This window comes from Lagenorhynchus albirostris, chromosome 8 (genome assembly GCF_949774975.1).
Source record: "Lagenorhynchus albirostris chromosome 8, mLagAlb1.1, whole genome shotgun sequence".
NCBI lineage: Eukaryota > Metazoa > Chordata > Mammalia > Artiodactyla > Delphinidae > Lagenorhynchus > Lagenorhynchus albirostris.
The window spans coordinates 2,515,986-2,528,390 of NC_083102.1; the positions used below are offsets into that span (position 1 = coordinate 2,515,986).

Here is a 12,405-nt window from a genome sequence, read left to right on the forward strand (position 1 = left end):
GAGCTCCAAAACTCTCTAAGAGGAACTAACTTCGTTATGAACAGAGTACAGAAAAAGTCCTAAGCAAAAGGCGCTCTCAGGAACAGTGAAGGTTTTGGAGGGAGATTATTAAAAAGATAAGAGTCACTGGAGATAAGGACTGAACTGCAGGATGCCTAGTGGACCAGAGAAATGAGGAGACAGGGGCCAGTGCCCTCACTTACTTAGAACAGATCTCAATCACTGACCTCAGACACTATCCAAACAAAGGAGTCTGAATTTGACTGGTCAGTCTGTAAAGGAAATTATGGCCCAGGGCACTGTGGAAGGTGTGGTCAGAGAAAAAGACAGAAGGAGCCCAGCCAAAGCACCACCATCCCAGGGTGCCTGTGGGCATGCCCAAGGCTGTGGCCCCCTTGAGGAGTGACATCAGAAGCTTCACACTGCCCAGAGTGGGGCGTGGGGTGGGAACAGACTTCACTTAAAAGAAAGAAAAAGAAAGAAAAAACTGAAGAAAAATGAACATAACTTCAAAGAAACATGAGATACCATTAAGCACACAAATATATGTATAATAGGAGAAAAAGAGAAATAGAAGCAGGGAGAAATATCTGAAGAAGTAATAGCTGAAAACTTCTCGAATTTATTTGTAAATATTAATCTACACATTCAAAAAGTTCAACAAACTCAAAGTAAAATGAACACAGAGATCTACAAATACACACATCATAGTCAAAATGTTTCAGAGACAAAGAGAAAACCTCAGCAGCAGCAAGAGAAAAACAACTCATCACTTAACAAATGCGATTAAGATTAACAGCTAATTCTCATCAGAAACAATGGAGGTCAGAGGCATATACCAAGTGCTCAAAGAATTCTATATCCAGCAAAACTATCAAAGGTGAAAAAAAGACATTCACAGCTAAACAAAAACAGAAGAAATCTGTTGCTAACTGACTCTGTAGTTGATTGAACTGTGTGCCCCAAAATGACACATTTAAGTCCTACCTCCCCATTCCCCCACCTGTGAATGTGACCTTATTTAGAAACATGGTCTCTGCAGACATAATCAAGATGAGAGTATTTGGAAGTTAAATAGAAATTTAAGACTTTGCAAAGCTCGTTTTAAAAATAAGTGGTACAGTACTATCGTTTCTTTAAAAAGATGAAATTATACTGGATATTAGACCTAACAGATAAATACAGGACACTCAACTCAGCAGCAGAATATACATTCTTCTCAGGTGTACACGGAACATTCTCTGGGATATATGTTAGGCCATAAAACAAGTCTTAATTAATAGTTTCAAAAGGTCAAAATCATACAAAGCATACAAACCTGACTAAAGAATGGTTGACCCTTGAACAACACCGGATTGAACTGCATAGGTTTCACTTATGTGTGTATTTTTTGTCAATAAATATGTACTACAGTACTACACAATCCATGATTGGTTGAATCCACAGATGCAGAACCATGGATATGGAAAGCCAGTTGCAAAGTTATGCGTGGATTTTCAACTGCATAGAGGGTTGCAGTTGACCCCTATATTGTTCAAGGGTCAACTGTATAATAAAACTAGAAATAAACAGAAGAAGGAAAGCTGAAATATTCACAAATACATGGAAATTAACCAGTACACTTCATCAACCCATAGGTCAAAGAAGAAATAAGAAACAGGGAAATAAGAATGTACTTTGAGAAAAATGAACACAAAAATACAACATACCAAAGTTTATGGGATGCAGCAAAAGCAGTACTTGGAGGAAAATTTATGGCTATAATTGCCTACATTAACAAAGAAGAAAAATCTCAAATCAACAACCTTAATTTAAATCTTGAGGAACTGGAGAAAGAAAAGGAAATTAAACCAAAAGATAGCAGAAGGAAGTAAATGATAAAGATTAGAGCAGAGGGACTTCCCTGTGATCCAGTGGGTAAGACTTCATGCTCCCAATGCAGGAAGCCTGGGTTTGATCCCTGGTCTGGGGACCAGATCCCACATGCATGCCACAACTAAGAGTCCACATGCCACAACTAAGAAGTCCAAGTGTGGCAACTAAGAAGCCCGCATGTGGACTTCCCTGGTGGCACGGTGGTTAAGAATCCGCCTGCCCGGGCTTCCCTGGTGGCGCAGTGGTTGAGAGTCTGCCTGCCGATGCAGGGGACACGGGTTCATGCCCCGGACCAGAAAGATCCCACATGCCACGGAGTGGCTGGGCCTGTGAGCCACGGCCGGAGCCTGTGCTCCACAACGGGAGAGGCCACAACAGTGAGAGGCCCGCATACAACACACACACAAAAAAGAATCTGCCTGCCAATGCAGGGGACATGGGTTCAAGATCTGGTCCAGGAAGATCCCACATTCCATCCACAGAGCAACTAAGCCTGCGCACCACAACTAATGAGCCCACGAGCCACAACTACTGAGCCCGCATGCCGCAACTACTGAAGCCCCTGCACCTAGAGCCCATGCTCCGCACCAAGAGAAGCCACCGCAATGAGGAGCCCCCGCAATGAGAAGCCCACGGGCCGCAATGAAGAGTAGGCCACACTCACTGCAACCAGAGAAAGCCCGCGCACAGCAACGAAGACCCAACACAGCAATCAATCAATCAATCAACCAATTTATTTATTTAAAAAAAAAGAGGCCCGCATGCCACAACTAAGACCTGGTGCAGCAAAAATAAACAAATAAAAAATAAGTATTTAAAAGAGAAAACTGTGTCCATTAAATAAAAAAAGATTACAGCAGAGATACATGAAACAGACTAGTAAAACACTTTCAAATTCATTCCTGAGGCCACTATAAAACTAAACAAAGATATTAAAAAAAAATTTGACCATTATTCCTCATGACCATACATGCAAAAATTATTTTTAAAAAATTAGCATAGGGCTTCCCTGGTGGCGCAGTGGTTGAGAGTCCGCCTGCCGATGCAGGGGACACGGGTTCGTGCCCTGGTCCGGGAGGATCCCACATGCCGCGGAGCGGCTGGGCCCGTGAGCCACGGCCGCTGAGCCTGCGCGTCCGGAGCCTGTGCTCCGCGGGAGTGGCCACAACAGTGAGAGGCCCGCATATAGCAAAAAACAAAACAAAACAAAACAAAAAATTAGCATATAGGACTCAGTAATACATTAAAAGGATAATACACATCATGACCACATGGGTTTATCCCAGAAATGAACGGTTCGTTTAACATCCAAAAATCAATACTTTTTAAAAATCAATGTAATGTGTCATAATAACAAACTAAAAGTAGAAAACCCAATTATCATCTCAATATAAGGAGAAAAAGCATTAATCAAAACCCAGTATCTGGGATTTCCCTGGTGGCACAGTGGTTAAGAATCCGTCTGCCAATGCAGGGACCTGGTCCGGGAAAATCCCACATGCCACAGAGCAACTAAGCCCGTGCGCCACAACTACTGAGCCTGCGCTCTAGAGACCACGTGTCACAATTACTGAAGCCTGCGCGCCTAGAGCCTGCGCTCTACAACAAGAGAAGCCACCGCAATGAGAAGCCCGCACACCACAACCAGAGAAAGCCCGCGTGCAGCAACAAAGACCCAACGCAGCCAAAAATAAATACATACATAAATACATAAATAAATTTATTTTTTTTAAAAACCCAATATCCACATTCCTTATACAAACTCTCATCAAATTTAAGTATAGAATGGTATTTCCCTAACCTGATCAAAGGGCATCTGTAAGAAAAACCTATAGCAAACATCACAGGTAAAGGCAAAGACTCGGTGCTTTCAGCTGGAATCAGGAACAAGACTGGGATTGGGCTTCCATTACACTGCAATTCGGCACTGTAATGGAAGTTCTACCTAGTGCAACCAGACAAGAAAAAGAAATAAAAGGAATTCAGATAGAAAAGGAAGAAGTAAAACTGTCATCATTCACAGCAAACACGATCAACTACGGAGAAAATCATATGGAATCTACGAAAAAAAGGTACTGAAACTATTCAGTGAATGAAATAAGGTCACAGAATATAAGAACAATATTTAAAAAATCAAGTTTTTCTACATACAAGGAATGAGCAGTTGGAAATTTAAAAAATCCTTGCACTAGCTTAAAAATATGAAATACATACTAGGGATAATCATAATAAAATTTGTGAAAGACCTATAAATTAAGAACTATGAAACACTGCCGAGAGAAACTAAATACCTAAAGGAAGTGGAAAATAACTAGAATTCCCAAAAGGAGACACAAAAGGTTGTAAATGTGGGTAACCTTGTGCTTGGACAAAACCACATTAAGCAAAGGAAAAACCACACCTGATAAAGCAGAAAACAAAAACATACTTTCTTTCCACCTGGAATATGGAATGTAAAAATGGATATGAAAAGAACTGTAACTCAAAATCCTAAGAAACAAACTAAGACAAGAACTCTGTATGCCTATTTTTATTCTTCTTACATTTTCTGCATCACTTCCCTTCTGTTCTCCCTTTAGAATATAAACAAATCCTTTTTTTTAAAAAGTTCTAGTTTATATCTGTCATACTGAGCAGAACCAAGAGAACAAAACATGTCCACACTAATCCAGAGTTTTAAAGGAAGAACAGCGCATCCCTGAAGACCAAGGGGAAGATTAACTCGGCAGGACAAGAGTGGTCAATGCCTTTACCTAGAAACTCTCCTTCTAAGGCTAAACATTATACCAGACATGCTATGTTATTAAGGGAATCAACTTTCCTCATCTGCAAGACTTAAAAACAGCTACTGGAATTTTTACAATCTTCAATTACACAGCAATTAGATATCTATAACGAACACAACTCTTTTACTTATCATTCTTATTTCCTCATCCTTTCCAGGAACCTGGAGCTTAGATTAGAAATTTTATAGAATATTAGCTTGGAACAGGATTCTAGCAGCTGTCTAGTCCAAGGGTCAGCAAACTACAGTCCACAGGCCACATAGGGTCTGCCACCTCTTTTTGTCCAAATTTGGCTACTGCCTGACTTATGTAAATAAGCTTTTATTGGAACACTGTATGCTAATTCAGTTACATATTCTCTATAGGTCTTTCAAGCTACAAGGCACAGCAGAGGATTGCAAGAGAAGCCCTGTGATCTGCAGAGCCTAAAATATTTACCATTTGGCCCTTTACGAAGTTTGCCAATCTTTGCTCTAGTCCAAAGGTTCTAACCTTCTTTCTTTCGCCTCAACACCATTCTCATGTATACATGCTCATATTCTGAATCACTAACTGAGTCAAAATTCCATATTTTATAAGTGAGGAAATCCAGACCCTTTATTTAAACAGCAACTAGAGGAAGGAATTGGACTAATATTTAAGAACATTCAAAGTGAGCATCTTTGCCCTGTAGTATAACTACCAAATTTTGAGTAACCAAGCAAAATTTTCAGAAAGCACCCCTACAACATGTACTTGAAAAATTATTTGTAGTCTTGTTCTAAAACTCTCTTACTTTCATGGGACCCTGGAGAGGTTTCCCTAAAGTGAACTTTGTATTTCGCTTATGAAGTGCAGTGCACACTGACAATTTGTTTTGCGGGTCTTACAACTGAATTTCCTCTTCCTGTGTTGGAAATTAATCACAGTATGAGTCCTGAAGGCAGACAGAGCAGGGCTCTGCCTCCCAATTACGGAAGCCGTAAAAGCTAGACCCTTGAGTTCTCTACTGGCCCGGGCAGGCTGGGAGAGGACAAGAAGTCAGAGCTCAGCCAACTGAATGTTCCCATCATGACTTAGAATCTAGAGAAAATGACACCCCATTTCTTTTCCCAAGAATCCACACCTTCTTTTTAAAAAGTGAAACCTTCTCAATTGCTAAAGATTAGTTGCTAAATTGGTGAAGTGTAAGGGAAGAAATGTCAAAGAAAGCGACAATTTCCTTCTACCCATCTGTCTTTCCTTCCACAGACAGAAGTAACAGCTCTGCTGAGACTGTGGTCCCCACCGCTCTATGCAATGGTGCAGAGAATGGGAGGAGTAGACTTCCCAGAGCCTCCTTCCCTGTGTGGTTCTGAGTTAGAGTATGCAAGGTAAGGCAGTCACAGGAGCTCTGAGTCACAATTATCATCAGTTACTCTGATGAGGCAGAGGCAGGACAGATGACGGACGGACACACACACTGCAGATAGGAGGTTCTCAGAGGTCAGAATGTGCTCTTGAAAACCATGTGTGGCATCCGGGCTTGTAGGTGCTGTGATGGTCAGTGGGAGCTTCTTGAGACTCGATACCATCAGAAGTCAACACCTCCAGTACTTGCAGACTTGAGACAGTCCACTGGAGCCTCCGCAATAGTCTTCAGTTACAAGGGCTTCCGGGCAAGCTCCCAACCATCAGTATCAGATAACCAGACTAAGTTTTCCTGACCATCACACCCCCAGCCTTTCCAAGGATTGTACAAGCCTCTAATTCCTGTGTTAAAGCCCTTCATACTTGGAATGCAAGGCATAGCCTCTGTCCTAACTAAAACAAGGCTGACAAAGCTCAAATAAGCCTAGCACTACTGAAGAGCTGAAGAGAGGTTTCATTTTACTTCAACAAGCTAGCATTTTTACATTTGTTTTCTCATTTAATCCATCCCCAAATTCTCCTTTTACAGATGTGAAAAGTAAGACTAATCAAAGTTAGTTAACAGCAAAATCAGATTTAAACTCTGGTCTACCAAACACGAAGTACAACGCTCTTGAATTTATTCAGGAAGCAATTGCAGTAACAAACCCTGATTTCCCATGTAAAAATATTAAAGGGTAACCATAACTTCCTGAATGTTTAGGTAGGAAGACCACTAATTCATGGAACCTACAAAATCATGAAGGCAGAATCACTCTAAAGCACAGGATGCAATCTGCTGGCCTAGAAGACACACACTCTCTTTGAATTATGTTGTCTTTTTTTAATCAACTTGGTTGCCAATATTTTAAAAATATAATTATATATAAGTACCGGAGTTACAGCTCCTTCCAAAAAAATAAAAATATCAAAAGATCTAAAACAGTGGACCCACATTTTGCTGTAGCTAAATCAGCTAAAGGTGAACAGCACCTGGCCAAACAGGAACAAAATTCCTGTGTCTATAAGAAGAGTAAGTGACGAGGAAGTGGCAGCCACAGAGCCTAGCTGGAGAAGCCCCATCAGCAGCTGCAAGCCCGCCCAAGGCCCACACCGCCCTGACTTCCGTTGTTCTGCAGTCTTAGTTGTCCAACTCCTTTATGTGACTCTATGAACTACCAAAATATCTATCCTTCCAAAAGAATCTTAATGAACTGTCTCATCATGCTTATCTTTTGTATACAAATGAAGTATCAAAATCCAATAATAAGAATTTCAGAAAGTGAGAACAGAGGAATTGAAAGGAGAAAAACAGTACCGTGAGAAAATTTCCCAGAACTGAAGGATGCGTATTTCCAGACTAAGGTATCCACCAAATGCAGCACAAGAAATAGAAAAAAACCTATGCTAATGAATCTTATAACAATAAGGAGGAACTGTTAAAACCTTCCAGGAAGAGAAAAAGGGTCACATACAAATGACAGGGAATCAGAATGTCATCAGACTTCTCAAGAGCAGAACTGGAAGCCAGAAAACAACACAGCAGTACTACCAAAAATCTAAGGAAAATGAATCTAAGTCAAATCTAGAGTTCGAGACCCTACCAAATCATCAATCAAGTATGAAAATAAAGTAAGAATTTATTCAGGCATGCATGGGTCTCAAAAATTTACCTACCTTCAACACACCCACTCTTAGGAAACTGAAGCCTGTAACTCCGTATTTGTTCATTTGAAAATATAAACATAAAGAATAATTTTCCCAGAAAAATTTATCAAAATTGACCCATGGATTTAAAAAAGCTAAATAGACCAATAATATCAGAAGAAACTGAAAAATAAACAGGCAACAGATCCAAATGGCTTTGCAGACAACAGCTCTTCTGACATTTAATAAAAAGATTTTTACAATGTCCAGAAAATCTCACAACTCATTCTAGGAAGTCAGCCTATCTTACAAAAAACAGGATAGCACCATGTGCACACACAAATACAAAACTATAAGCCTATCTCTCTTATGATCACAGATAAACCCTAAAATGAAAAGCAACAAAACACTGAAAAGGACTTACAGAACCAGAAGGTTCTGAACACAAGACTGCATGATTGATTCAGCATTGGAAATCTATCAATACATCACAGTAAGATATTAAAGAAGGGGCCTCATGATCACCTCAATGATGCAGAAAAGGCTTTGATAAAATTAAAACCCCAACTCAAAAAATAAACTTTCTGAGCTAAACAAACAGTAACTACCAGAAAACTACAGCAAACACTATACTCACTGGTAAAACATTAAAAGAACGCTCATTAAACTCATGACAGGATGACAAGACAAAGATGCCTGTCATCACCCCTACTACCCAACATTATATTGGAGGACTTGACAAGGAATGGTTCTAGAACGAGAAGTACAAGAAAAAGAAATGAGACATAAATACTGAAATAGAAGAGACTGCAGATATGACAGTCTGACTAGAAAATCTAAAGCACCAAACTCTTAAAAAAAGATTCCAATAAGCCAGTTATACACAATAACCAAAAAAAAAAGTTTTTCTATAGTAGATCAGCAACAAATTTCAGAATATAATAGGATGAAAAACTATACCATCCACAACAACAACAAATACAAGATATCTAGGAATAAAACTAACAAGAAATGTATGAAAACTATATAAAGAAAATTTTACTAAGGTTAAGTTCCATAGAAGACAGAGATCCCTTCTCCTATGGAACTTAAGTAAAATTTTCTTCGTATCTGCAATCTCTTCTATTCCAATATTTATGTATCCCAACCTCTTAGATCAGTGCCCAGCACAGAGCAGGTACTCAGAAATGTGGTAGATAACTGACGGGCAAAAAAGAGCTTGACAGCAAGACATTCTTGTTGCTGAATGAAAGAACCCATATTGTAAAAGTAACCATCATCCCAAAGTTATATTAATAAATTCAATGCAATCCCAGTAAGAATTTCAGCAGAATTCTTTATAGAATGTGATATTCTGAAGTTTATCCTTTTTTTAAATGCAGAGCCCATTGAAATTTCTGAAAAACATGCTATAATATATATAGACACACACCACGGAGCAGTAATTTTTTAAAACTATGAATGAGAATTTAATATGTTCTAAAGTTGGAAAAGATAGAGAATTCAATAAATCATATTAGAACTGTTAGAAGTCCCAAATTCACACCACACCCAAAATAAAATTCCATATGCAATAAAAGCTAAACATAAAAAAGTACATAAGCATAAGGTATTAAAAGCACAGAGGAACTCTTGGCATGGAGACACCATTACGAAAAAAATTTATGAAAACAAATGACAAAAAAAAATCTGAAAAAGAAAATATATATATGTGTAATTATATATAAACGAATCACTCTGCTGTACACTTGAAACTAACACAACTTTGTAAATCAACTACACTTCAATAAAAAAAAAAACTTGGGTGGGAGTGGTAGTTCCCTGGTGGCCTAGTGGTTAGGATTCCGGGCTTTCACTGGTGTGGACCCAGGTTCCATCCCTGATCAGTTCAATCCCTAATCGGGGAACTAAGATCCCACGTGCCGAGAGGCAAGGCTGAAAAACAAAAAAACACACACAAAAAAAGTTTTTAATATATGTAGCCTACAACACCGTATTTCCACTTCTAGAGTTATCAATCCTCCAGAAATATTTGCTTAAGCACACCAAGATGTGCCTGTAGACGTTTAGTGCAGAATTTTCCACAGCAGTGGAAAAGGACATATAACTGAAATGCCCATCAATACAAAAATGGTTAATCAATAAATGGTGGATCCACGTAACTCTCACCTACTAACACAGGAGAGATCACCAAGACCTACTACTAAGTGAACAAAGCAAACTGGGGTGCACTACGGGATTCCATTCATACCATAAAAAGCCACACAGCTGTAAATGTGCAACTTACATATGCACAGAAAAGGGTGCAAAGGGATTCATGAAGAAAATACTTTATTCTTTAATCACTAATTTGTCAAGTGTTTGCTGAACATACACTACATGCCGGGAACTTGGAATAAACGGCAGGTAAAACAGGCAGCATTCCTGTCCTCAAGGGGCTTACAGGCTCCTGGGGAAGGGAGATTTAAAACAAGTAAATAAATAACCAAATAAAATCACAGACTCAGATAAATGCTCTGAAGAAAGAAGGGTGCCACAGAATTTAGGTGAGGGAGGCACACAAGCACGAGATGGACATATCTGAGACAGAAGAAAGAACGCTCAAGGAAGGCCTCCCAAGGAGCCTGAGGCCTGGGGGATGAAGAGCCAGAGGGAGGGGAGGGGCGGTCCTCCTGGAGGGAAGCAGGCTGACCCAAGAGCTTGGGGAGGCTGGGGGACCGAGTCACGTAGAACTCACAAGTCTTGGTAAGGAGTTTGCCTTTAGTCTAAAAGCAATGGGAAACCAGGCACCTGTGACAAAATGGAAGGAAAAACTCCAAATCATCAAGGACAAAACCTACTTAATCCTCTAAAATAGCCATTCTCAAAAACTTTCTGGACTCAAATGTACTGAAGACACCAAAAAGCTTTTGTTTATGTGAATTACACTCACTGACATTTGCTTATTTTCGAAATTAAAAATGAGAAACTCAAAAGGCTATGCAAGCACACATTCCATTGGCCACCTGTACAACGATGCCTTCACGTGTCACGCAGCCTTTGGAAAACTCCACTATGCTCCAGTGAAAGAGCGAAACATGCAAGTGACACTAGTACTATTAACGGAAACACTTCTGACCCAGGAGTTCCCAGACTACACTTTGAAAATGATACAGAACCATGATTTTGAACCCCAGAAAGTAACCAAGTAAGGAAGGTAAACCAAGTATTTTCAAAATTTAACTAGAAAGCCTCAGGAAAAAAATCACGTGACAGAAAAATGGCATACACCAAATCATACTGCCAGAAGTGACATTTCTTGCATTTAGTGTCTGTGGGTTTTTCCATTGCACCATATGAGCGCTTCAATACTTAGACCAAAATACTTAGACCTAGACAGGATTATTGCAATGTACTCATAAATAAGCATTCCTAAAGAATACGCAGTAGGATGGTTTCAATAATGAGAACCAAGCCCAAACACTGCTGTTGTTCATACTTTACCAGTTAAGAGTCTCCTTTATCAAAGTTTTCGAACTATCGTAAAAGTCACTTTCAAGTGTTTTTCTCACGTTAAAAAAAAAACCTCAATCAACAAAATGTGATTTCAACCAGAAAGTGATTTGACCTGAAATCTGTTTTGAGTTAGGTCCCCTATCGAACTCATCTACGCTAGGAAAACAAGAGAAACTACCCAGAGGAACTGCATCAGTACCTGACCCTTTCCGGCCCCGTTTCTATCTCTTAGGACGCTGATCACGAAGCCCTAATGGGTCGGTATCAGACCACTAAGGAATTCATGGAAAACGAGACCAGCCCGGGGAGGTTATTTTTTTCAGACTCCTTGCTCTCCGAAACTCCGCACAAACACATCCCCTCACGTAGATGAGTCTAGTGCAGGGCTGTCAACCACCCGGAGCCCAACAGGACAACACCTCCTGGGCCGCGACCCTCGCGCAAAGGGCCCGGGGGCGGGCGCTGTCACCCAGCCCCCCGAGCAGGCCGCCCGCCGCCTCAGGTGAGCCTGAGCCCTCACCGCCGTGAAGGTAGGGACACGAGGGCACAAAGACGGCCAGGAGCGGCCCGCTGCCCCCCCGCCGCCGCCTCCCTCGCGGGGCCGCTCACTTACCTCCAGCGCCGGTTCCTCCGCCCGCTCCCAGGGCGGCCGCCATAGTGCTCGCTGGGCCCGGCCTTCAGCCTCGCCCCACCAAGCCAGCTGTGGGGGCCGCCGGGCCAGCCGGGGCCTGGAGACGCACGGCAGGGGACGAGACACGGGGGGCAGCGGGCCGGGCCCGGGGGTGGATGGCTGCGCGGCCGGCGGGTTGCTGGCCCTACGGCCTGCTCCTCTTCAGGAAGAAAACAACAAACTATCGCAACATGGCGGCCGGCTCGGCCCGCCGCCGCGGTGCACGCCGGGATGATGGCGGCCGGGAGGCGCCGGCGCGGGCCCTCCCCTCCTGGCCGCGGCGGCTACGAGCCACCTCCGGGGAACGCAGGCCGAGCGCGGAAATCAAACACGCGAGCGGCCGCCTTCCTCGGCTCCTGATAGCCTACTGTTTAACGCGGGGGCGGTTACCGGCTGTAGTTCGGCCCCGGGCTCTGTCGCAAGGCGCTTTGCAGCAGTTGGCGCCGAGCTTTACGGCCGGCGGAAGTCTCGTTGGAAGGGGGAGGGAGCGGACCCGCGCCCCGCAGTGGGACCTGAGCCTGGTTTCTGTGTTCAGACTGTGCGGCGCGGGGTGGGGGCGGAGTA

The 12,405-nt window shown here is 42.0% G+C and overlaps 1 protein-coding gene across 7 annotated transcripts in view; it reads right to left on the reverse strand.

Moving 5' to 3' along the window:
- The window catches only part of RBM33 (RNA binding motif protein 33), a 112,354-nt gene extending 100,378 nt beyond the window's left edge, over positions 1 to 11,976 (reverse strand). For all 7 annotated transcript variants that reach the window (XM_060156285.1, XM_060156282.1, XM_060156284.1 and 4 more), the window contains exon 1: positions 11,785 to 11,976. In XM_060156285.1, the coding sequence (XP_060012268.1) occupies positions 11,785 to 11,827 (43 nt within the window). In that variant the 5' untranslated portion in view covers positions 11,828 to 11,976. The remainder of the gene's footprint in view (positions 1 to 11,784) is intronic.
- Between the last annotated feature and the right edge of the window lie 429 nt (positions 11,977 to 12,405).